The sequence below is a fragment of the Schistocerca nitens genome, chromosome 5 (genome assembly GCF_023898315.1).
Source record: "Schistocerca nitens isolate TAMUIC-IGC-003100 chromosome 5, iqSchNite1.1, whole genome shotgun sequence".
Lineage (NCBI taxonomy): Eukaryota > Metazoa > Arthropoda > Insecta > Orthoptera > Acrididae > Schistocerca > Schistocerca nitens.
The window spans coordinates 643,668,037-643,695,924 of record NC_064618.1 but is presented as its reverse complement, the minus strand read 5'-3'; the positions used below and the strand labels follow the sequence as shown (position 1 = coordinate 643,695,924).

The window sequence follows — 27,888 nt, the reverse complement described above, 5'->3', positions numbered from 1 at the left end:
TATACCAGTTTGTTTGGCGCTTCAGCATATTAAGGCCGAGTTGTACTATTGGGATTGTGGTAGTGTGGGTAGAGTTTTGATGTGCATGTTACGTAGTCTGTCACGTACTCAGGTTCGTTGGTAGGCTTGCAGCTGCTTTTAAACACAGAAAACGATACTACTGAACCTTGTTCGTAATTTAACACCTTATGCCATCTAGGTGTTCGCATGTGTCGCGAGAATGTATCGCATATTGCGAGTAGGTTTCGGATATTGCAGCAGAGGTTCTGACGACTTCAGTTTCTTATTTATGTCTCTGTGCGTGATGGGTGAGTGGTGTTTGTGTGTATGTGTGTGTGTGTGTGTGTGTGTGTGTGTGTGTGTGAATTTATATGGGTGTTTTGTTCCTGTTCGGTGTCCTGTGTCAGTTTTCTTACAGCAGTAGAGCGTCTATTGTTGCAAAGAGTTGTTTTCGTTTGTTAAATTATTTTCCCTCCACTACAGCCTTTTGTATGTAATAATTTTCTTATATTGTTACTTTGCTGCTAAACTGTTGCTATGTTTCAGTATCTGTAGATCAGTTCCGATATTAGTGGGGTGGTGGTTTTTATCATTAGGTATTCTGCGAAAGTCGAAAGTGTGCTGTCACTCTTTAGAGTTCTAACGTGCTTTGTGTACCTTGTTCAGAAGTTTCTGCTTGTCTGTCCTATGTACTGTGCGTGACACGAGTCACATGTGAGTTGTTATATTCGTGCGTTAGTTAATTTGTCTGAGGTTCTTTTGCCTGCTCTTAGCCTTGGTTGAAACGTTTCGTTTGTTCTGACTGTTATTGGAAGCCATTGCTTTTTCCATATGTTTGCATTTCTATGTTTTATTTTATTACTATATGTTAGTGTGTACCGTCTTTTTCTTTTTCCTCTGTGTTTTCAGGCGCCTTGGTAGTGCTGTTGAGTGGGTGGCCACTATTGTTGTCCTTCGTTTTTACCTAGTTGCTGAGCTTGTTTATGGTGTTTGTTTTCTATTCATTTTGAACAGCAATTTGTCTGATTATACTTAATTACTGTGTATAGTTTTATGGTTTAGGAGGTGCTCTGTTTATTCTGTGGAGCATGTGTGTGGAGCTATCAGGTGGTTGGATGAGATAAGGATAACAGTGTTTGTGGGTGGTTTTTGTTTCTGTAAATGGATATTGTTTCAAGTAATTGTAAGATCCAGGAAATTTAATTTCTTATTTTCTTCAGTTTCCATTGTGAAGTGGACTTGTGGGTGTACTGTATTGATGTTACTGTTTAGCTCTTTTATTCTATTTTGTGTTTCATATATTAGACAGATTATTTCATCCCCATATCGGCACCAGTATATTATTTTGTAACCTTCTTGTTTTACAGTGTTATTTAATATTGTTTTCTCTATATGCTCAAAGATAATGTTGGCTAATGTTCCACTGATGGGAGACTTCTAGTTAGCCTCTCGTGTTGCCAATATAAGTTGTTGTTGAGAATGAGGTATTTTGTTCTGTCTTAGGCCCTAAGAATGGATGAGATTTCATTTATTTTTAAGTCCTGGAATTTTTTGCTCTTTAGATGTTATTCCATAATGTTTATAGTTTTTTCTGTGAGTATGTGTGTGCACATGGATGCAATGTCAAATATACGAATTTTGCCATTGGGGGAGATATAGATATTCTTAATTTTCTCTGTTTATCTCCAGTGATTTTGGGGCTTCTGTTATATGTGATGAAATATTAGCAATTGAAATTTAATGGAAGATAGGGGAAATAGGAAATTGACTTTGGTTACGTAATTCCAAGGTAGAATTCCGTGGCATATGTTTGTTAATATCCAGCAGGGCAATCGTTCTGCTTTTAACAGAATTTAAAACCTCACACTGTACATCATACCAGTGGTGTTTTGACAAAAGATGAATGATCGGCAAAGGAGCCTGTGGCATTGTCATTGTTTGGAGTACTCGTCGTCGGGTTCACTTTTCCGCGACAAAGGGCGTCCCTATTTAGAATCAAGTTAACAGTGCGCCAGTCGAGCACCACAGCAACCCTCCTACTTGAAAAACGCACCCGTTTCTCGCAGCTGTTGTGGTAGTCCGACGAAAATGATATGCGATGTCACTGTTACAACTGCAGCTCACTCCATCGCCATCTTCTCAGTTAATGAGGCTTTCGAGTGAAGTATATCCAAACGGTATCTTACTGCATATGGTTTCCGTATCAAAACTATAATTGCTAAGTGGCTAGCGTATAGCAGATTGTCCCTTCCGTCACTCCCATCCAGAAGAGTTCGCGCTCTGACTTCAGTAGATCGATATCGACGAGACGTTACCCCTGACATTTGTTCTTTAAGTTTTATACATTTTAGAATGCGCTCCATTTATTGTCAGTACGTTACGGTAAACCAAAAAAGTAAACGTTCTTTTGTTGTAGTACCATTTATCGTTCTGCTTTCTGGAACATTCCATTACTCTCTAATATACATTCCTATAGGGAACCACCTGCATTTATAGACACATCTTACGAGATAAAACAGTTCTAAATTAGTTTCTGTATTACAGGTCTTTCGCGCTATTCTCCTATAGTTAGGTGAAATACAATGTTTTTCCTGCCAAAGTTATTTAAAGTTTTCTTGTTTCTTAGTTCCACATCCAATACTGCGTTATGCTTTCACCACATCTGTACCATGATTCCCATGTTTTTAGTTCCCCTATATATTTCTGGATGTCCTTTTCTGTTCTAGACACTTACTTGCACATTTAATTACATAGCTTCCCGTTTCACTTTTCTTCGTATGTGTTTAAAGTATACAGTATTTTTAAGTGTCAACATTTTAGTTTAAGCTTTAATAACTGTTCATATCGTATGAAACAAAAAGTTTACTGTTACCAGTCACTGTTCAATTCATTTCCACAACGCGTTTCACAGGTTTAAACCACTTTCATCAAGTGGATTTATTTGTATTAATATGACATGTGTGTTGTGTTACGACTTTAGGGTAATTTGTGACACTGTGAAGTAGAGAAACAAAGGAACACTTCAAAACGTAGCTCTGTGGATGTCTCTGAGTAAAAATTGAACTTAAATCTAAATTTCCAAATGAAACAGCTAAAATAGAATACCTGCAGTGGCCACAGTCTCCTTCCTCTGTCGTAATACATCACATACAAATTATCACACTTTGTAAACAAAGATAACATACAGTAAAACTAAACCATTATTTCTGAGTAAGTCTTAAAGCATTGTAGTGACCTATGGTTCAGTAGGTGAATAAACATGTTCAATTAAATATTTCAATTGGTACATGGTTCCTTTTCTGTCAAGTTTGTATAACTTAAATTTTGCAGACATTAGGTAATCAGATGACACGATGAAAATATTAACCGCAATGATTGTTGCCAACAGTAGTAGAATTATACCTGAATATCAATTTAGTTTGGAATTCGGAGACCGAAGACGAAAGGGGTGACAGAATGTAAGCAGAGTTTTGGTGATGCCGGAGCTGCGGGTTTGTTAGGCTTACGTGTGCTACACATTATAACCAAATAAACTTTGAAATAATATATTGACAAGAATTTAAAGATATTCAGATAGACACACCCTTAATTGTATATAGAGATATGTGCAGTATCAGGCTGTCATGACGTACAAACTGTAAGTCTTTGGGTGGATCTGCTGAGTATTGTGAGTTAAAAAAATGGCTCTGTGCACTATGCGACTTAACTTCTGAGGTCATCAGTCGCCTAGAACTTAGAACTAATTAAACCTAACTAACCTAAGGACATCACACACATCCATGCCCGAGGCAGGATTCGAACCTGCGACCGCAGCGGTCACGCGGTTCCAGACTGAAGCGCCTTTAACCGCACGGCCACACCGGCCGGCTTATTGTGAGTTAGACAGTCAGCTGTTCAATTACAAAATACCAAAGGAACACGCGAATAACTAAATACTTCGCGGTATATTTGAAGGAGAGTATGGAGGTAATATATGTGTGCATGTGCGTGTGTGTGTGTGTGTGTGTGTGTGTGTGTGTCTGTGTGTGTTGCAAATTTGATAATACAGGCTGCTGTTATAAACAGATATAAAATAGTTGTAAATGTTGTCATTTAGGGTGGACTCAGGTAGTTTGCCTTGATGTTTACACATTTGGAGTGGATGGCTCATTTTCTGCGTTTAGACTGGATGTGTAGGATGCTGATACTTGTGTTATGAAGATGGTGTTTTCTTTCCTGCAGTTGGGTGGCTATTGCTGATGTGTAGCAGTTTTTGTGTTTTAGTGCTGTGATTTGTTCCTTGGTCCTATTATCAAATGATCTCCCTGTCTGGCCTATGTAGAAACTGTCACAGTCCAAACATTAAATTCTGAATACACGTGTACAGTGGCGTGGGCTGCTTCTGTTACTGTTATGAGGCAGCTTCTGCCAAATCTTGTTGACAGTGGTGAAAGACATATTTATGCCTTGTGTTTGAAGGCACTGGAAATCTGGTATGAAATACTACCCAGAAGTGGTATTGTATGGAAGATCTTATTTTATGTTTGTATTTTTGTGCTGTGATTGTTTCGCCATCATTGAGTGTTACAGGGTGTCTACTATGGAATTGTTATAGCCATTTGCAGTAGCTTTTTGTTTTATTATTTTGATTCCTTGTTTACATTTATCTTCAAAGAGTGGTAGTTTGATTGCTTTGTTTATCATATACCAGAGTGCTGCTTTTTGTGAACTATGAGGTGATAAAAGACTTGTGGATGACAAGTGTGTGTTGTTGTAGGTTTCTGATGAATTTGAAATCGTATCTGTTATTCATTACTCTAATGATCAGGTCTAGAAATCTTTTCTGCCACTGATTAAAATTATTACGTCACCTATATATAATAGTAAATAATATTTCTGAGGTTGTCATAGTTGTAATTCGGAAAATTTGTCTTACAAGTTGTTTGTGAATATTCCAGCTAACGATCCAAAACGTTTGACGACATTGCTAGGCCATCTGTTTGTCTGTAGTGTTTATTGTCGAATTTGAGATAAATGTGTGAGAGTTTGGATTTTAAAAAGCGCATTAGTTCAATAATGTGACTGGAAGGGATTTTTTAATATTTCTCTTAGGTTGGAGTCAGTCGTCTGTAGTGTGGGATCTATTGGTAAAGAGTAATAAATGTTTTCTATGCCAAATTAGGTAAGTGTGGCACCACCAGGAACTTTTATGTTTTTGACATGTTTTGTAAATTCTACTATCTTTCTAAGTGGTGCATTATTATGAAATGTGTATGTTACTTTAAGAATTTTGAAGAGTTTTTGCTGAGTTTGAATGTTGGACTGTTTCCACAATTCACTATAGGCAATGTGGGAAATGTTTCTTGCTTCTTGGATGGTGACCAAAAACTTTATGTTACTTCAGATGACTTTACTGTCTTTTTGTATTCTGGCAGTTGGAGCTTTGCGTATTCCTCTTATGTTGTTAGGTAGGAAGAAGTCTTAAGTTTTCCTCTATGTATGTTGCTCTGTTTGGCACCACATCTATATGTCCCTTGTCATTTCTTACAGTTATTGCATTATCTGTACTCAGGTTAATTCTGATTTTACATTTGAGCACTTATCCCCTTCCCCGTGTGCTAGGAGTGGTTTTGCGGCGTTCTTCTCAATAATTTCGTAAATTTTTAGCAGGCTACTATTCTGTCCTTTTGCTTCTCAAAGACAATGGCTGAAATCTGTGTGATACTTGTGATGAGTTTCTCTCACCCATTTTGGTCCAGTGAACTGTGAATTTTGTGTTTCACTCCTTAAACCTGTAATGCCTCTTCTACTGCAGTGAATGTAGATGTTGTTTAGGAAGGGTGTGTAAGAGGTATGTTTCTTTCAGTGGTTTTCGTTCAGTTTGGGAGGTAACTTATTTGAAGAGGTTTGCTATTTTTTTTCTTCCTCTACTTGGCTTCCTTACCCGCACAATGCATTCGGTGTAACTTTTGACATTTTCAACAATGGAGTCATATTCTAGTTAATGAACCAACTTTCCTAACAGTAAATGTGAATTATAAAACTGTGCACTGAATTTTTGTTACTATGAAGTTCTTTCAGATCATTTTTCCTCCATAGTTTTCACGCCTTTTCCAAAGTTTTCTTTGCAGTTGTTGTGTCTTCTTTTAGTGTTGACGTAACGTGGAATGATTTTACCCCTGTGGAAATTTCTGTTGAATTGAACGTGCTGTATCTTCAGTGAAAGCTTTTCTATGGTGTTTATGTACACTCCTGGAAATTGAAATAAGAACACCGTGAATTCATTGTCCCAGGAAGGGGAAACTTTATTGACACATTCCTGGGGTCAGATACATCACATGATCACACTGACAGAACCACAGGCACATAGACACAGGCAACACAGCATGCACAATGTCGGCACTAGTACAGTGTATATCCACCTTTCGCAGCAATGCAGGCTGCTATTCTCCCATGGAGACGATCGTAGAGATGCTGGATGTAGTCCTGTGGAACGGCTTGCCATGCCATTTCCACCTGGCGCCTCAGTTGGACCAGCGTTCGTGCTGGACGTGCAGACCGCGTGAGACGACGCTTCATCCAGTCCCAAACATACTCAATGGGGGACAGATCCGGAGATCTTGCTGGCCAGGGTAGTTGACTTACACCTTCTAGAGCACGTTGGGTGACACGGGATACATGCGGACGTGCATTGTCCTGTTGGAACAGCAAGTTCCCTTGCCGGTCTAGGAATGGTAGAACGATGGGTTCGATGACGGTTTGGATGTACCGTGCACTATTCAGTGTCCCCTCGACGATCACCAGTGGTGTACGGCCAGTGTAGGAGATCGCTCCCCACACCATGATGCCGGGTGTTGGCCCTGTGTGCCTCGGTCGTATGCAGTCCTGATTGTGGCGCTCACCTGCACGGCGCCAAACACGCATACGACCATCATTGGCACCAAGGCAGAAGCGACTCTCATCGCTGAAGACGACACGTCTCCATTCGTCCCTCCATTCACGCCTGTCGCGACACCACTGGAGGCGGGCTGCACGATGTTGGGGCGTGAGCGGAAGACGGCCTAACGGTGTGCGGGACCGTAGCCCAGCTTCATGGAGACGGTTGCGAATGGTCCTCGCCGATACCCCAGGAGCAACAGTGTCCCTAATTTGCTGGGAAGTGGCGGTGCGGTCCCCTACGGCACTGCGTAGGATCCTACGGCTTGGCGTGTATCCGTGCGTCGCTGCGGTCCGGTCCCAGGTCGACGGGCACGTGCACCTTCCGCCGACCACTGGCGACAACATCGATGTACTGTGGAGACCTCACGCCCCACGTGTTGAGCAATTCGGAGGTACGTCCACCCGGCCTCCCGCAAGCCCACTATACGCCCTCGCTCAAAGTCCGTCAACTGCACATACGGTTCACGTCCACGCTGTCGCGGCATGCTACCAGTGTTAAAGACTGCGATGGAGCTCCGTATGCCACGGCAAACTGGCTGACACTGACGGCGGCGGTGCACAAATGCTGCGCAGCTAGCGCCATTCGACGGCCAGCACCGCGGTTCCTGGTGTGTCCGCTGTGCCGTGCGTGTGATCATTGCTTGTACAGCCCTCTCGCAGTGTCCGGAGCAAGTATGGTGGGTCTGACACACCGGTGTCAATGTGTTCTTTTTTCCATGTCCAGGAGTGTATTCTAAAATAGCCTTGATTGCCTGACTAAGCAGATTAACATTCCACAACGCGTTTCAAGGCTTAAACTTTCTACATCAGGTGTATTTACATATTTGTATTACTAACTTTTGTGTGTGTTGTGTTACGACGTTACGGTAGTCTGTGGCACAGTCTTGCAGAAAAAGAAAACTGTTTCAGGACATGCCTCTGAGAATGTCTTTGAGTAAAAACTGAACTTTAATGTATATGTGAAAATGTAAAAAAGCTAAAATAGAATGCAGGCTCTTTTCACCGTCTACCCAGTCAGGCAGTCAACTCTGTGCTCGTATACCTTTCTCTAGTTTTGCCAACTTTAGCGACATGTTCTAACCATCGTCTTCTTTGGTATGTGGTGGCTGAGGACATTTCATTTTTCGTTTGTTGTTTTCGTAGGTGTCTGTGCCTGCAGATGGTAGACATTGGAGATGAAGAATAATTTACGTGGGGGAAAATTGCTAACATTAATTTTTTGTCTATTTTCCTTTAACAAGGAAAAAAGTGGCACAGGCGGATAGATGAATTACAGTTTATTACGACTCTGCTCTAGTTTCAGTACACCGAGAGAAACTTTGTGGACTGTGGCGGCAAGAACGTTTAGAACGAAAGCCGTTTCCCATCTTCAGAGTTCCACTTGCGGTCAGTGTGTGAAAACAAGTTGCTGAGTCTCCGTATAAGGTGGAAATTCTGTAATTAAATTGTTGTGCTCGTTTCGTGATACAGATGTAGGGGCTGGTAGCATGCTTTCTGTGTAATATTAGAAGTACGCTCTCGGAATTATTAACGGTAAAACCGCTCAGCGATGTGCAGTGTCTGCTAGTTGGATGACCACATCCGTGACGCCCCTGCACTAAACAAATCCGTGACGAAGTAGGCCACTCTTCTATGGATCTTCTATGCCCTCAGTTAATTCTAAATGATAAAGTAACCAGACTAATGAGGTACACTCAAGAAATTGTTTGACGATATTTTGTAATCGAGTTCTGTCGTTTAAATTTAGTCGGAAATCTTGTTTTGCTTAGAGTATGTGTTGATTCCGCTTTAGGTGCTCGGGGTGTAGACACCTAGATATGATACTGTTATTTTCCAGATGTTCATCATCTGGTAAAATGTATCCAGACACCCCTTAATAGGCATAAAATGTGTCTATCCTTCACAACTACCATTTTTTTAAGGTCATCAGTCTTCTGATTGGTTTGATGCGGTAAGCCACGAATTACTCTCTGTGCCAATCTCTTCATGTCAGAGTAGAGAGTAGCACTGCAACATACATCCTCAATGATTTGCTGGATGTATTCCTGCATCTGTCTTCCTCTATAGTCTTTGCCCTTTATAGCTCCCTCTAGTGCCACAGAACTCATTCACTGATATCTTAACAGATGTCCTATCATCCTCTCCCTTCTCCTTGTCAGTGTTTTCCACATATTCCTTTCCTCTCCGATTCTGCGCAGAACTTCCTGATTCCTTACCTTATCAGTCCACCTAATTTTCAACGTTCGTCTGTAGCACCACATCTCAAATGCTTCGATTCTCTTCTGTTCTGGCTTTCCCACAGCCCATGTCTCATTATCATACAATGTTGTGCTGGAGACATACATTCGCAGAAATTTCTTCCTCAAATTAAGGCCCACGTTTGATAATAGTAGACCTCTCGTGGCAATGAATGCCCTTTTTGCCAGTGCTAGTCTGCTTTTGATATCCTCCTTGCTCCGTCCATCATTGGTTATTTTTGGATATTTTGCTGGCTAGGTAACAATTCCTTAACATCATCTACTTCGTGACCATCAATCCTGATGTTAAATTTCTCGCTGCTATGATTTCTGCTACTTCTCATTACTTTCGTCTTCCTTCGATTTGCTCTCAATCCATGTTCTGTACTCATTATATTGTTCATTCCATTGAGCATATCATGTAATTCTTCTTCACTTTCACTCAGGATAGCAATGTCATCAACGAATCCTATAATCCTGTCACCTTGGATTTTAATTCCATTTCTGATCTTTCTTTTACTTCCACCATTGCTTCTTCGATGTACACACTGAACAGTAGGGGGAAAGACTACATCTCTGTCTTACAGCCTTGTCTTACACCCTTCTTAATCCGAGCCCTTCGTCCTTGGTCGTCCACTCATATTATTCCCCTATGGCTCTTGTACATATTGTATATTACCCGTCTCTCCCTATAGCTTACCCCAATTTTTCCCAGAATTTCGAAAATCTTGCACCTTTTCTATTGTCGAACACTTATTCCAGGTCGACAAATCCTATGAACTTGTCTTGCTTTTTCTTTAGTCTTGCTTCCATTATCAAGTGCAAAGTCAGAATTGCCTCTCGGTTACCTTTACCTTTTCTAAAGCCAAACTGATCGTCATTTAGCGCATCGTCAATTATTTTTTCCGTTCTTCTGTGTATTATCCGTGTTAGCAAAAAATGGATCTGAGCACTATGGGATTTAACTTCTGAGGTCATCAGTCCCCTAGAACTTAGAACTACCTAAACCTAACTTACCTAAGGACATTACATACATCCATGCCCGAGGCAGGATTCGAACATGCGACCGTAACGGTCGCGCGGTTCCCGACGGTAGCGCCTAGAACCGCTCGGCCACTCCGGACTGCCCTTGTTAGCAACTTGGGTGCATGAACTGTTAAGCTGATTGTGCGATAATTCTCGCACTTGTCAGCTCTTGCAATCTTCGGAATTGTCTGATCATATTTTTCCGAGAGTCAGATGGTATGTCACCAAATTCATACATTTTACACACCAATGAGAATAATCGTTTTGTTGCCACCTCCCACAATAATTTTAAAAATTCTGATGGAGTGTTGTTAACCCCTCCAGCCTTATTTGATCTTAAGTCCTTCAAAGTTCTTTTAAATTCTGATTCTAATACAGGATCCCCTATCTCTTCTAAATCTACTCGTGTTTCTATTTCAATCACATCAAATAAATTTTCCCACTCATAGAGACCTTCAATGTACTCTTTAACTATCCGCCCTCTCCTCTGCATTTAAGAATGGAATTCCCAATGCACTCTTTGTGCTACCACCCTGTTTTTAATGTCTCCGACAGTAGTTTTGAGTTTCCTACATTTTTTCTTTCCAACTTCCGTGATTGTTCTTTTTAGATATGTCCATTTCTCTTCAACTGTACTGCCCACTGAGCTATTCCTTATTGATGTATCTATAGCCTTAGACAGCTTCAGGCGTGTCTCGTCATCCCTTAATACTTCCGTTTCCCACTTCTTCGCGTATTGTTTCTTCCTGACTAATCTCCTGAACTTCAGCCTACTCTTCATCATTACTACACTGTGGTCTGCTGCTGGACATTCCTTACAGTCCAGTATCTGATTTCGGAATCTCTGTTTGGTCGGGGTGTAATCTAAATGAAATCTTCCAAAATCACCAGGCCTTTTCCAAATATACTTCCTCCTCTTGTGATTCTTGAAAGGAATATATGCTATTACTAGCTGAAATTTATGACAGAACTCAATCAGTCTTTTCTTCTACCTCTTACCCTACAACTGCATTCCAGTCCCCCACGACTATTAGATTTTCATCTCGCTTTACTTACTGTATTACCCTTTCAGTATCCTCATATACCTTCTCTATCTCTTCATGTTCAGCTTGCGACGTCGGCATGTATACGTGAACTATCGTTGTCGGTGTTGGTTTGCTGTCGATTCTGAGAAGAACAATCCTATCACTAAACTGTTCACAGAAACACAGTCTCTGCCAGACCGTCCTGTTCTTAACGAAGCCTGCTCCCGTTATACCATTTTTTGCTGCTGTTGATATTACCCTATACTCATCTGACCAGAAATCCTTGTCCTCTGTGATTATTTGATATTTAATATAAAAATTCTAGCAAAATAGGCCTTGCTTTTGCAAGGTCTTCCCACCGAAACTTCTATAGCTTAGTCGAAACAACATAGTAACAAAATGCCCGCCCACATGTTGCCAAGTTTGCGATACCTCTGTAGCGTAGTCGAAACTACATTGGCAACAAGTGGCCGGCAATTTGTAAGCAGGTTGTTTCGACTACGCTGTAGAAGTTTCTCTGGGAAGCTCTTACATATCCTCTACGCAATCCCGATCTCTTCTCTTCCGATTTCCAAATTTTTGGAGCCCTGAAGAAAGATATTCGTGGCCGTCAATTTGCTTCTGCCAATCATCGTTCCGCAGACAGCCGCAAATATTTTTCCATGAAGACATTGAACTTCTTATCTCAAAAAGGGAAAAATTTATTAACAGTTATGGAGATTACTTTTGAAATAATACATAGTTTACTTACTTTTTCGATCTGTTTCATTTTCATTTGGCTGTCCTTATACAACTTATTTTTACATTTTTTTGGAGACTTCCTCAGTCGTGACATTTATTGGTGAATTCCATATTAAATATGGTATCCGGATACTTCTGATCAGATTTCGTCACCACTAATAATTTCGTGCAACTCAGTGGTCAGGTGAAAGTCTTTCGATTGGACGCCACTTCTGTGACTTGTGTGTCTCTAATCTATCTCAGTTATCCTAACGGAGAAAAGGTTACTAACAGTTTAACATGTAATCTTTCTTACGGCGGGAATCCAGAGCATCACAGAAATTCATAGGCGCTTGCACTTTGTCTACGGAGACCTGGCAGTGAACAAAAGCACGGTAAGTCGTTGGGCGAGGCGTCTGTCTCCATCGCAACAAGGTCGCGCAAACTTATGCTCTCTCCCGCATGCCGGCAGGATGCACACAGCTGCGTTTCACACAATGTTTCAACGTTGGGACACTCTCATTTGTGGTGATCAACGGTTCACAGTAGTACTGACACACTCGACCACCAGTTGGGGTATTAAAAATGTGTGCCCGCTCGGTTCCTCACCGCCTAACAAAGAGCATAAGAGCAACGAAGGACCATGTGAGCGGAAATGCTTGCGCGTTACGTGGCTGATCGTGACAATGTTTTGTCTAACATCGTCGCATGCGATGAAACATAGGTTTATCAGAAATGGTTAAAATGGCTGTAAGCACTATGGGACTTAACATCTGAGGTCATCAGTCCCCTAGACTTAGAACTACTTAAACCTGACTAACCTAAGAACATCACACACATCCACGCCCGAGCCAGGATTCGAACCTGCGGCCGTAGCAGCAGCGTGGTTCCGGACTGAAGCGCCTAGAACCGCTCTGCCACAGCGGCCGGCACAGCTTTATCACTTTGAACCGGACGCAAAACGGCAATCGATGGAGTAATGCCACACTACCCCTCCTTCAAAGAAAAAGTTCAAAGCGGCGCTCTCCACCGGTAAAGTCATGGTGACGGTCTTCTGGGCCTCTGAACGAGTTATTCTGTTTGATGTCCTCCCTCATGGTGCGACGATCAACTATGAAGTGTACTGTGCTACCCTCAGGAACTCGAAGGAACGACTTCAGCGTGTTCGTTGCCACAAAAGTGCAAGCGAACTTCTCCTTCTCCATGACTACGCTAGGTCTCACACAAGTCTGCGCACCAGAGTGGAGATGACAAAACTTCATCGGACTGTTCTTCCTCATCCACCGTAGGCGAGCCCAGATCTCTCACCCTACGACTTCTGTCTGCGTAGTCCAATGAATGATGTTGCACTCCGCGGGAAGCGGTACGTGTATGATGGGGAGGTTACTGATGTAGCAGGACGTCTGCTCCGACATCGATCAGTAGATTGGTAGCATGCGCCCACACAGGCCTTCCGATTAAGGTGGTGTAAGGCAATCGCACTGAACGGAAATTACTTCGAGAAATAGGGTTTTGCAGCCATAAGAATGGGGAAAAATATGGAGTATTTGAATCCTGAATAAAACCAACCAGTGTTGAAAAAAAAGTGTGTTGCACTACTTACTGAACGCCCGTCCTTATGTTTCGTGACCAATACATAACAGTTATTGGGGTAACCTAGAAATTACTTTGAAATCTCCACATAAATATTGAAATTTCTTCATACTCTTTCATCTGCTCCTTTTTGTTGAAGAATTGAAGATGTGTCACGTGGAAACGGTATTTTTGTTCACAGATTATCCGTCGCTTCCGTGTGGAGTTACACAATGATGTTACGTGGAGGACTGTCCTAATACATCAAGCCGCTTCGCCTCTCAAGTTCAAGGTCATCGACAGGGACGTCTGATTCTCCTGTTGTGTTTCCTCTCTGTTCCCACGGAGAAAATGTGTTTCGGCCACATGAAACGTGTGTCAAATGCAGCTGCAATAGGCTAATTAATTGCTTTTGAGAGACTAGTGTTTCGCTCGAATTCACCTTGAAGTTTTGACGAATGACACACACGCATAAATATTGTTCGTCTTCATAACTATTCAAATACATCTCATTATTTCACTTTCTAACAATGGACGGAGAAACTGGCACAAAATCTATCTAGATGTGTCTTAAAATCTTATTAGTTTGTAAGTTCCAACGCTGTCACTAAAGAAAAGTCTGCTTGTTTGGCTGCTTCCTTTGTATTTGAACCATTCACAGTACATATTTCCTTCACTGTTTTTATGTAATAAATACAGGACGAAACAACTCTAAGCATGTTTCTAACTACAATTTTTGTCGTTAGTTTTTTATAGTTGAGTAAAATGTATATTTTACCCCACAAGTTACTCAAGACTCTAAAGTTATTTTGCTCCGTTTTCGATTCTGTGTAATCCTTTCTGCGCATCTCTGCCGCTCTACAACTGTAGTTAATTTTCTGATGAGTCCTAGTCTTCCTAATCTGAAAATTTTCTTGCTCATTTGACTATACAAACTTCACGTTGTGTGTGTGTGTGTGTGTGTGTTCAAAAAAAATGTGTGTGAAATCTTATGGGACTTAACTGCTAAGGTCATCAGTCCCTAAGGTCCCTAAGTTTACACACTACTTAACCTAAATTATCCTAAGGACAAACACACACACCCATGCCCGAGGGAGGACTCGAACCGCTGCCGTGATCAGCCGCACAGTTTATGACTGCAGCGCCTTAAACCATGTGTGTGTGTGTGTGTGTGTGTGTGTGTGTGTGTGTTTGTGTGTGCGTATGCACCAGGTTTTCCTCTTAAGAGTCGTTAGGCACACTCAGGAATTTCATCAGATACTTGCAGTTTGGTTTTAGCGAAGCGCAGATGGAGTCACCCCAAACAAATTTCACTCATCGCGTCTATCATACGATGCCGTTTGTCGACGGGAAGTATCAATTTGTTTACCGTCACAAACAAAATGATTTTCAAAGCGGAATTTTACGTGCCCCGCAAGTTACTCATTACAGGACTTCCCAAACTTTTTCTGGAACGGGACACTTTGAGAATCCTGGTACTTTGAAGGAATGCCTTACTTATTTTGAAGGAAAATAATTTTTTATGAAAAAGAATAAGAAAAACTCGTTTATTCAGTGAATACTTCAATTTTAAATCATAACTAATAAAACAGAAATCATGTTATTTATTTAAAAAAACTGATATCGTTATAACGGCGAAAACCAAAGTTCCTCGGAACAATGTTTGGGAAAACCTTGCCCAGCGAGACTTTCGTTTTATCGAAATGTATTAAGAGGAAGAATAGCCAGTGTTCCAGCAACTATTGACAGCACCCTGGCACACGTTGACTGCTACCACCAAGCAATAGTGCTGTCAGTCGCTGCTGGTGTACTGTCCCTCTTGACATACTGTATATCGATAAAATGAATGTCGTGCTAGACAAGTATGACACCGCTCCACCAAATGGGTACGTAAAATTCCGTTTTAAAAATCACTTTGTTCATAACGGGAACCAAACAGACGCTTTCCAACGACATAGACCACCTGATGAACAACATTTGTTGGGTTGACTCCAGCTACACATTGCAAAAACTAAATTGCAAAGCTGCCGAAACACAAGAGAAATTATGTCTAACACTCTTAGGAGGGATACACAGGGTTAACCATGACTTCACCGAAAAACATTTACAGGTGGTAATATGGACCATAACAAGACAAATATCTAATAAACATAGGCTTCTTTCCATTACTTAAGAGATATGAGCACTTGTTCATCGTCGATACTGTGAAACACATCTCTTGTACTGCAGCTCTTTCATTTCCAGACTTCGTGGGAGATGGTATGGAACAAAATTTTTAAAAAAATAGTTCAATAAACATGTTTTTTATGGCACTTTGTTTTGAAATTTCTTCCTGTCAACTTCAGGTGTAGTTGACAACGAACTAAGGACTGTGAATCGACCGAAGACATAAAATGATGTTACCCAGTTGTGTTTCTTAAGCTTGTCAACAACAGCTTACCGGGCTGAAGACAAACTGGACAAGCTAAAGTGTAAAGAAAGAAATCGTGCGTTGGAAAGCGCACACGAGTAGCGTAAATTTGTCACTCTGCACAAGACTAGATGCTATGACTAGTGTTGATGCTTCCAATACTAGTCGTACAGCAGTATGGGACAGACTGTCCCTGAAATTTCGTCCCCCCTGGCTTAGCTATCGTCTGAGAACTGACTTTCACTGAAAACGGAGTGGACTAGTGTATAATGCCGTTCTTTTGGTATAATGTCGTTCTTCTGGTATAATAATTTTCATTGTACGAGTATCAACGTACTTCGATAGCAGAGTCACTGTACTCCGCCGGCACGGGTCATAACTACGGCATGGCAGCCAACTCATGTGGATGCTATTGCTGTATCTGTAGCCCTTTTTGTTGTTAACATGGAAAGCTACCTAGACGGTTCACGTAACTAAGAAGCTGATGCAGCATATGAACAGCAGTCAGGAAATAGGGCACAGTGTTCCATATCGATGAAAACTTGAACCAGAAGAAACATATTAATAAGCTGCTCCAACAACCAACTACAGAAGCTTCCACTACTAGCATTGCACATTTAAGTCAACATTAAATATTATATGACACATAAGAAACTAAGGTGCCAAAACGACTTTTTGTACAGTGCCAACAGGCGATACACGTAGAACGAAACTAATGCCACATACCAATGAAAATTGTGTAGCAGCTAGAGGTTCAAACGGTTCAAATGGCTGTGAGCACTATGGGACTTAATAACTGAGGTCATCAGTCCCCTAGACTTAGAACTACTTAAACCTAACAAACCTAAGGACATCACACTCATCCATGCCCGAGGCGGGATTCGAACCTACAACCGTATCAGAAGCGCGGTTCCAAACTGAAGCGCCTAGAACCGCTCGACCACAACGGCCGACAGTTAGAGGTGTATATACAAAATATGATCAAAAGTATCCGGACACTGCTATGTAATGCGGAACTGACCATTAAATGTCATGAAAAGCGCGCTAGCCAGAATAAATTAAAACCACTCTACTTAACAAATACCGCTGTGGCACCGGTACAGCAACCGTAATAGATCTCTAGAAGAGAAAAAACAGTCTTGGTTGCACAAGATAGGTTTACTTGAGCTTCACGTGTGGCGCGTTTCACCTGTTCTAGGCATCATCAGACAATCTGGAGGAATTAGAAACTGTTATCAATATAAATTATTATTAAAAGCAATAATACATGAATAAATTGAGACTAACAAGAGGAAGACATACACCTATTGGAGCACTAGGCCACATTTATGTTTCAGGGAGTGGTGAGGGGTATAAATTTCAATTCAACATACTGTACCATAACTGAACTTACAGATAGAAATTCTTGCTAATCGCTATCGAGGTGTCGAGCATAGTTAAGAATTCCATATAACTGGAAGGTAACAGCCAGACAGCCACAATACATCACCAATAAAATTCTTCTTACCCGTAACCGAAAGGTCTAACGTGATTCAGAGTACCAAAGAAATGTTAGGTAACAATCAAATAGCCACTGTCATTACATCACATAGAAGCAACACGAAAAAAATAAATGGCAGTAGGAAAAATAAAATTGCTGCAGCGTACAAGGGGTACCTAACTTAGGTAAACTGGTTTATTCAGTGAGCAGAAAAATCTTACGAATGCAAAATACAGGCATATAATGTATAGGCTAATACACATTATGTTCACCTCTATCTACGGCTGAATGACGGTAAAGTTGCCTTCGATATTTGCAGAAAGCCTTCTGCTAGTGTGACAACACTGCACTCATCCTCTAAACATCAGAGAAGCTATGAACTGAGCTATTTTAGAGCTGTTATAACACGGATGAATTCCCTCTCTCTGACGGCGATATCGATAAAGAATTAGACAATATGAGCATTGTAGCATATAAAAATGGTTGCAGTCCATCTCTGGTGAACTGTTTATGTGGTGAACGAAAAAACGCTGTAGTCTTCACTATTAATTATTCGCTTACATCCGCGGTGTACGACAGCACACGTTTGGCTGTCCTATTTCTTGGGCCGTTTTCATACCGTTTGGCTAAGCCATTTCGGCATACTAATGTCCAAGTTGATTTTTCGAAGGGCTCTCCCATGCAATACCGGATGTTCCACCTAACATATCGGGCAGACAGGGAGATCTTTCGCTGTTAGGTTTAGCGGGCGTCTTCTAATAAAAAGAGGTCAGGTGAAAAAACTTTCCCTCTTTGCGCAGCAACTAAAATCTTTTTGTCATCAGACCACTGATCTAGGAAACCTTAAAATTCTTCACGTAACTAACACAGACTTCCTTTTGTTATATTTAATTTATTCATTTATTATTGCCTTTAATAGCAATTTACATCTACATTTATACTCCCCAAGCCACCCAACGGTGTGTAACGGAGGGCACTTTACGTGCCATTGATATACCACCCTTTCCGGTTCCAGTCGCGTATGGTTCGCGGGAAGAACGACTGCCGGAAAGCCTCTGTGCGCGCTCGCATCTCTCTAATTTTACATTCGTGATCTCCTCGGGAGGTATAAGTAGGGGGAAGCAACATATTCGATACCTCATCCAGAAACGCGCCTTCTCGAAACCTGGACAGCAAGCTACACCACGATGCAGAGCGCCTCTCTTGCAGGTCTGCCACTTGAGTTTGCTAAACATCTCCGTAACGCTATCACGGTTACCAAATAACCCTGTGACGAAACGCGCCACTCTTCTTTGGATCTTCTCTATCTCCTCTGTCAACCGGACCTGGTACGGATCCCACACTGATGAGCAGTACTCAAGTATAGGTCGAACGAGTGTTTTGTAAGCCACCTCCTTTGTTGATGGAATACATTTTCTAAGGACTCTCCCAATGAATCTCAACCTGACATCCGCCTTACCAACAATTAATTTTATATGTTCATTCCACTTTAAATCGTTCCGCACGCATACTCCCAGATATTTTACACAAGTAACTGCTACCAGTGTTTGTTCTGCTATCGTATAATCATACAATACAGGATCCTTCTTTCTATGTATTCGCAGTACATTACATATGTCTATGTTAAGGGTCAGTTGCCACTCCCTGCACCAAGTGCCTATCCGCTGCACATCTTCCTGCATTTCGCTACAATTTTCTAATGCTGCAACTTCTCTGTATACTATAGCATCAACCGCGAAAAGTCGCATGGAACTTCCGAGACTATCCACTAGGTCATCTATATATATTGTGAAAAGCAATGGTCCCGTAACACTCCCCTGTGGCGCGCCAGAGGTTACTTTAACGTCTGTAGACGTCTCTCGATTGAGAACAACATGCTGTGTTCTGTTTGCTAAAAACTCTTCAATCCAGCCATACAGCTGGTCTGATATTCCGTAGGCTCTTACTTTGTTTATCAGGCGACAGTGCGGAACTGTATCGAACGCCTTCCGGAAGTCAAGGAAAATGGCATCTACCTGGGAGCCTGTATCTAATATTTTCTAGGTCTCATGAACAATTAAAGCGAGTTAGGTCTCATATGATCGCTGTTCCCGGAATCCATGTTGATTGCTACAGAGTAGATTCTGGGTTTCCAGAAACGACATGATACGATAGCAAAAAATATGTTCTAAAATTCTACAACAGATCGACGTCAGAGATATAGCTCTATAGTTTTGCGCATCTGCTCGACGACCCTTCTTGAAGACTGGGACTACCTGTGCTCTTTTCCAATCATTTGGAACCTTCGGTTCCTCTAGAGACTTGCGGTATATGGCTGTTAGAAGGGGGGCAAGTTCTTTCGCGTACTTTGTGTAGAATCGATCTGGTATCCCGTCAGGTCCAGTGGACTTTCCTCTGTTGAGTGATTCCAGTTGCTTTTCTATTCCTTGGACACTTATTTCGATGTCAGCCATTTTTTCGTTTGTGCGAGGATTTAGAGAAGGAACTGCAGTGCGGTCTTCCTCTGTGAAACAGCTTTGGAAAAAGGTGTTTAGTATTTCAGCTTTACGCGTGTCATCCACTGTTTCAATGCCATCATCATCCCGGAGTGTCTGGATATGCTGTTTCGAGCCACTTACTGATTTAACGTAAGACCAGAACTTCCTTGGATTTTCTGTCAAGTCGGTACATAGAATTTTACTTTCGAATTCACTAAATGCTTCACGCATAGCCTTCCTTACGTTAATTATGACATCGTTTAGTTTCTGTTTGTCTGAGACGTTTTGGCTGCATTCAAATTTGCAGTGAAGCTCTCTTTGCTTTCGCAGTAGTTTCCTAACTTTGCTGTTGAACCACGGTGGGTTTACCCCGTTCCTCACAGTTTTACTCGGCATGTACCTGTCTAAAACGCATTTTACGATTGCCTTGAACTTTTTCCATAAACACTCAACATGATAAGTGTCGGAACAGAAATTTTCGTTTTGATCTGTTAGGTAGTTTGAAATGTGCCTTCTATTACTCTTGCTAAACAGATAAACCTTCCTCCCCTTTTTTATATTCCTATTTACTTCCATATTCAGGGATGCTGCAACGGCCTTATGATCACTGATACCAGTTTGTAATTTCTCCAGGTTGTCTGATGATGCCTAGAACAGGCGAAACCCGTCACATGTGAAGAGTAAATAAACTTATTTTGTGCAACCAAAACTGTTTTCTCTGTCCTCGCACGAGGCATGAGAATTGCGTTGTCGGTAGAGAAGCGGTAACAGCAGAATGGCTCGGTCACGAGCGCTCAGTGACTCAGAACGTGGACTGGTCATTGAATGTCACCTTAGTAACTAATCCATCAGGCATATTTGAACGATTCTAAAGATGCCCAAATGGATAACGCGAAGGAACAACCACAGCCAAAGCTAGAACAAGCAGATCTCGTGTACGGACTTGTATGGACTGTGCGTATTGAGGAGCGTGGTTTAAAAAATTTGTATCAAAACAGCGAAAGTAGCTACTTGCGAGTTCCAAAATGCTAACAGCGGTCGAGGTTGTACGATGTGCATAGAGAGTTTAAAAGAATGCGGTAGAGTTGTCGAAGTGCTCCTCAAAACAAACACTCTTTTGTAGTCAGTACCAAGGGCAATGCATCCTGTTACAAAGCAGCCTCTGGGAGGCAATGCTTTGTGGACGACAACATTGCTGAAATGCACTGGCGTGCCCAGAGTCCCTACCTAAACCCAACGGAATACGTATGGGATGATTTAGAATGTATGGAATGATTTTGAATGTTAACATCTCTCAAGACTCCAGCTTCCGTCATCAGTACCTGAATGTGTCCTAAGCAGAGATCAAGCTGCCATAAAGGCGAAGGGGGGGGGGGGGGGGACACACCCCATGTTAATGTCCACTAATACGTGTTGGTATACGTTGATCAGATAGTGTAAACATGTCTATCGTTAAACACGCTACCGCTGTGGCGTATGACCATGGAAAAATAACTTACGCTGAGGTGACAAAAGGTCATGGGATAGTATACACGTATACAGGTTGCGGTAGTATCGCGTACACAAATTTTAAAAGGGAGTGCATTGGCGGTGCTTTCATTTGTACTCAGGTAATTCATGTGCAAAGGCTTCCCACGTGATTATGGCAGCACGACGGGAATTAAAAGTTTTTCAACGCGGAATGGTAGTTGGAGCTAGATGGGAAATTAAATTTCGGAAATCGTTAGGGAATTGAATATTTCAAGATCCACAGTGTCAAGAGCGTGCCGAGCACACTAAAATTCTGGACGACCGAGAGTAGTGACGTTTGCTTAGTGTTGTCAGTGCTAACAGACAAGCAACACTGCGTGAAATAACCGCAGAAATCAATGTGGTACGTGTGACGAAGGTATCCGTTAGGACACTGCGGCGAAATTGGTGTTAATGCGCTATGGCAACAGACGACCGCGTCTCTGCTTGACTTGTGAGTATATCGGTTGGATCTTAGACGACTGGAAAACCATGACCAGGTGAGATGAACCCCGATTTCAGTTGGTAAGAGACATTGGTAGAGTTCGAACGTGGCGCAGATCCCACGAAGCCATGAACCCAAGTTGTCAACATCGCACTGTGCGAGATAGCTGGTGGTGGCTCCATAATGGTGTAGGCTATATTTACATGAAATGGTTTGGGTCCTCTGGTCCAACTGAACCGATCATTGACTGTAAATGGTTATGTTTGGCTACTTGGATACCACTTGTGCCATTCAAGGACTTCAAGTTCCCAAACAATGATAGATCTCTTATGGATGTCAACGCCCCATGCCACCAGGCCACAAATGTTCGCGATTGGTTTGAAGAACATTCTGAACAGTTTGACAGAAAGGTTCTGCCATCCAGATCGCCCTTCCTTCGAACTTCTGTGGGACATAATGGAGAGGCTAGACAGTGCCTCTGCCCACTTTCGCGATCATGAACAGCTATAGGAGTATGATTCATTGTTTCTGCAGGGTTTCTAACTACTTGTTGAGTCCATGCCACATCGAGTTGATGCATTACACAGCGCAAAAGGAGGTCCTACACGTTGTCAGTAGGTATCCCATCACTTTTGTCTCAGTGTATTACTAATGCCGTTAGACGCTTTGAAGGCAGTTTAATGTTGTTGTTTTGACGTAGATCTCTACGTCAGTTCGTCCTATCCGGGCCTGTCCATCTGTGAACAGCTACCGCAGCGGTCACCCATTTGAACCCGGTTGCTGAAATCGAGCTTTGGTGTTCCTCATTACTGTGTGCCATATTTACCTGTCTGATTCGTGTTGCATGCACCAATTACACCATGTACATCGATTGTTATTGTGTTAATAAAATTGTTGAATGAAGCTAATGCGTAATTTAAGTTTTAGCAAGTCCCTCGAGATCGAAAGACAACTCACGACTCCAAAGCCATGGACAGCACCAGCAGTTTCACTTCTGTTCTAGATTTCATATGGCCGTTTAATGCCCCCCCCCCCCCCCTCAGGATTTTCTGTGCGTTATAGACTTCAGCCATTCGCATACACGTGACTCCTGAAGCTTTCCTGCTGATGTCTACTGTTCACCTTACGAGAACGATAAGCCACTGTCTCGGAATTTTCTTATCTATTGCAATCCAGTAAAGACCTGTCTTCGGTCATCAGCCATCATTTCGCCTGCCTATGTGTCTCAGTCATTTACATTTTTTATTAATGAAGCCACAATTATATCTTCCATTCTACACCATTCCCGAATCATTTGCTTCGTCTTCGTAATTATTCCCACTATCAACTTTCCATTGCTCGCAGAGTAATCATCAGTTTGAAACGTCCCCTTAGAAAAATTATACATGACTGTGCTTAAACTGACACACAATATTTTTTAGCGCAACGCAATCTGACTTTCAATAATCCCTACAAAAGAATGGCCCTGACTAACATTAACCTATACCTTTCACAAATCACTTACCTCACAAAAATCTTCGTTACTCGAACTACTGCAATACAGCGTGCACCAATACTGCCAGCTATATAAAAGATTCAAACTACTGAAGGCACTAACTACTGATAGGCATAGTTAACAAATGAAAGATTTTGATAGAAAACAAACAATGTATTTACCTTAATAGTGTTCAAAAGTCATAATATATATAGCAGTTCATGACATCCAGTCTTACAAATGTACTGCCTCTGATGGACACACGTCCCTATCATCCGCTCTCAAAAATCAGCCATCTCACTTCCCCACGTCCACCATTACTGGCGGCTCACCTCCAACTGCGGAACGCTACGCGCTGTTAACATCCAGCTGCCCAACACTACAATGGCCAACAACAATGCAAACCAGCCACAGACTGCACACAGCACAGCCAGTGATTTTCATACAGAGCGCTACGTGGCGTTACCAATATAAAAACCTAAACAGCCTACTTACAAGTTTTCAAATGATTCTCGCATGAAATTTACATATCTAATTGCCAACAGTCAAACGCGATAACACACACCGACTGTAAATTTTGTTTACAGACAAAATAGAAACTTACTCCTAAAAAAACTATTTAGATTAACTATTTAGATTTTAATTAGCACTCGAAGCCATTTTTACTCTCCTCTTACTTTCTTTTTGTTTCCATTCAACCGTTGTCTTCGGCTGTCCTAAACACTAAAACATGTCAGCTGCTTCTAAGGCTTCATTGTTAATCAGGAGTCTTTTGCTTTCGTGGTGATCGTGCGATTCATCTCCATTCTTCACTACTCCGAGCTTGTTCTCCGTCTCTAATGGTCTCGATGTCGACAGGACTGTAAATACCTCGCCGCGGCGTTACAGTAGATTTTCAGGCGTACTTTCAAATTTTCTCTACTACATCCTTCCCTTCGTTTATCGTAACTAGAGGCAAACAAAACGAAGATAGTTTTGATTTTTTTCCGATGCTATGTAAAAGTAATTAATAGACACATTCTCACCTTGTCATCAGTTGAAGTAAATCTTTGTTGAAATAGTTACGGCTAATACTACCTGCAAACAAGTAAGTATGCCAAGTTAGGCTAGTGTATGAACCCGTTAATCAGTGTGTAGACTGATGTCAGTGTGTCTCATGTTATTGTTCTGTCTCCTGCACTTTGTCATGTAGCTTATTCTCCTAACAGTTTGCACAACGAAACTGTCTCGAAATATGACAGGAAACCCAAGGACATTCTGGCCATATGTAAAATACACTAGCGGCACGACGCAATTAATCCCTTCACTTCGCGGCAACAATGGTAATATCATTGATGACAGAGACACTAAAGCAGAGTTATTAAACACGGTTTCCCGAAACTCCTTCACCAAATAATATAGTGTAAGCATTCCAGAGCTCGAATCAAGTTCTCAATTGCCAACTTGAGTAACTCAGAAATAGATATGCTCCATGTAGCGATGCAGCTTAATCACTTAATAAGGCAAGGCTTCCAGTCCGGAGTGTATATCCATCAGGTTCCCTTCAGAGTACGCTGACACAATAAATCCATACTTAGCAAGCATATACAACCGCTCCCACGTCGAAATATTCGTATTTAAAGACTAGAAAGTTTCACAAGCTACACCAATACTCGAGAAAGGAAACAGGAGTAATCCGCTGAATTATAGACCCATATCACTAACGTCGATATCTGGTAGGCTTTTGGAACATATACCATGTTCGAACACGATGAATTACCTCGAAGAAAAAGATTTATTGGCAAATAGTCATCACGGATCCAGAAGATATCGTCCTTCTGAAAAAACTAGCTCTTTATTGTCACGAAGCACCGAGTCCTATCGACGTGTCGTGTCAAACTGATTCCATATTTTCAGATTTCTAGAAGGCTCTTGACAGCGCTTCTCGCAAGCGACTTATAATCAAATTGCGTGCCTATGGAGCGTAGCTTCAGCTGCGCGACTGGATTCGTGAGTTCCTTCCAAAAAGGGCCTAGTTCGCAGTAACTGACGGAAATTCATCTAGGAAAACAGAACTAACATCTAGTGTTTTTTTAAGGAAGTTTTACAGGCCCTCTGCTGTTTCTCATTTACTTAAACGACATCGGTGACAGTCCGAGTAACACTCCACGCCTGTTTGCAGATGATGATGATGATATTTACCGTCTCGTAAAGTTCAAAATGGTTCAAATGGCTCTGAGCACTATGGGACTCAACATCTTGGGTCACAAGTCCCATAGAACTTAGAACTACTTAAACCTAACTAACCTAAGGACATCACACACATCCATGCCCGAAGCAGGATTCGAACCTGCGACCGTAGCAGTCCCGCGGTTCCGGACTGAAGCGCCTAGAACCGCACGGCCACCGCGGCCGGCTCTTGTAAAGTCATCAGATGATCAAAAACAATTGCAAAATGGCTTAGAGAAGATATCTGTATGATACTGACCCTACGTAATGAAGTGGTCCACGTGAATAGGCAAAGAAATCAGTTAAATTACAGTTACACGATAAATCACACTAATTTAAAGGCTGTCAGTTCGACTAAATACCTAGGAACTACATTACAAATAATTTAAATTGGATCGATCACATAGTTAATGTTGTAGGGAAGGCAAACCAAAGACTGATTTATTGGCGGAACAGAAGACATTTGTTCTGGACTGTTGCTGTGCGGTGTGGAATCCGCATCAGATGAGAGTGATTGAGGACGTCGAAAAATTTCAAAGAAGGGCAGTTCGTTTCGTATTAACGCGTAAAAGCGGATAGAGTGCTACGGGCATGATATGTGAATTAGGGTGGCAATAATTAGAACAAAAGTGTTTCTCCTTGCGGCAGGATCTTCTCGTAAAAACTCAATCACCAGATTTCTCCCCCGATTGTGAAAATATTCTGTTGGCACCCACCTGCATAGAGAAAAATGATCATAATGAAAAAATAAGGGAAATCAGAGCTCGCACAGAAGGATTTAAGTGCTAGGTTTTCCTACGCGTCGTTCCAGAGTGGAACGGCAGAAAAATAGATTGAAGATGGTTCGATGAACCTTCTGCAAGGCACTTAATTATTAATTGCGGAGTAATCATGTAGATGCAGCTTACCATAGCAAAACGCAAATTTAGCCACAAGCATTGTCATGGATGCAATATTAAAGGACAATAGAATGTGGCACATTCCATTTTCACTCTTTCAGTTAAATGTAAAATTTATGAGGGGTAGTTTTTTACGTGTATTCTCGTGATAAACTGAGACTTTTGCCTGAATTTTTGTGTTGGCTTACACAGCATGTGGGGACCGTCGTTATGTCTGACGTGTTGTCGAGGCAGCGCCAGTCTCACCGCCGCAGGCAGTAACACGTTACGCTTGGCCTGTTCACAACACGAAGTCACGAGGGGCACTAACGGGTTTCCACATTACACAACAACGCTCGAATAACATTGACGCTCATTGGTCAGCAGCATACAATAGTTAGTTTAGTCAAAAACACACTGACCCATCGGAACGGCATTTTTGCCAGCTCCATCGTCAGAATGACAGAACTGAATATTTCTGAGATTTTTATCGTACAAGTAAACGGATTGCTTTATTAAAACACGATATCTTGCTATCAGTAAGTACTTGTCAACGGGTAGACTCGCTTTTCCTCGATTTCAGAAAGTCGCTCGACACTACCTCGTCGCTGACTACTAACCAACACACAATCATATGGAGCAGCATCTTCACAAATCTGAGACTGGTTCGAACACATTATGCGTGATAGACGAAAGCCTGCTATAGTAACGATACCTACATCTGAAGTGGCCTAGGGCAACGTAATACTGTGTGCCTTGTTCTCAACAGAAATTTGAAGTTTTTCGAAATGAAGCAAACGATTTACATCCGTTAGACTGGGTCCAGCAGTTTAATTTTTAATTACCACCTACTTGCCCAGTCACGCACAAATCAGAATTTATTCGTAGATTTTTAGGAAAACCAGCATGATAATGAGACCAATTGCACGATAATGTTTCTCATTTGAATAATTTCAGAGCGCGTTCCTTGCAGCATACTGGGCTGAGATAAGAAGGCGTGGTGTCAAGGACAAATTTCTAAATTCACCAAAGTTTGAAGACTAACAATCTGAAATGCTTAAAGAATTTTTGAACATGTGGTACAACAAAACCAAAAAATGGCTGTGAGCACTATGGGACTTAACATCGGAGGCCATCAGTCCCCTAGAACTTAGAACTACTTAAACCTAACTAACCTACGGACATCACACACATCCATGCCCGAGGCAGAATTCGAACCTGCGACCGTAGCGGCCGCGCGGTTCCAGACTGAGGCGCCTAGAACCGATCGGCCACTGCGGCCGGCCAACAAAACCAACATTTATTATAACCTCACAGCCCATTAGCGTTAATCCAACTTAGAATTTCGCAACTTACAAGATCATTACGCATTTCTCTACTGACGGGTCACCAGAAAGACAATATTCACGCATTTGGAGACGTTTTAAACTTACTAGAGATTGAGTAGTTATACGTTCAGTACAGGAATAATGATTTGTCACACAAAAACTACTATTACCAGGACAGAAA

At 41.7% G+C, this 27,888-nt stretch overlaps 1 protein-coding gene across 1 annotated transcript in view; it reads left to right on the top strand.

Moving 5' to 3' along the window:
* LOC126259215 (probable cytochrome P450 12a5, mitochondrial) overlaps nt 1-14,201 on the top strand; it is a 219,296-nt gene extending 205,095 nt beyond the window's left edge. The window contains exon 13 of the mRNA XM_049955814.1: nt 13,701-14,201. Coding sequence (XP_049811771.1) covers nt 13,701-13,811 — 111 coding nt within the window. The 3' untranslated portion in view covers nt 13,812-14,201. The remainder of the gene's footprint in view (nt 1-13,700) is intronic.
* Nucleotides 14,202-27,888: the final 13,687 nt, after the last annotated feature.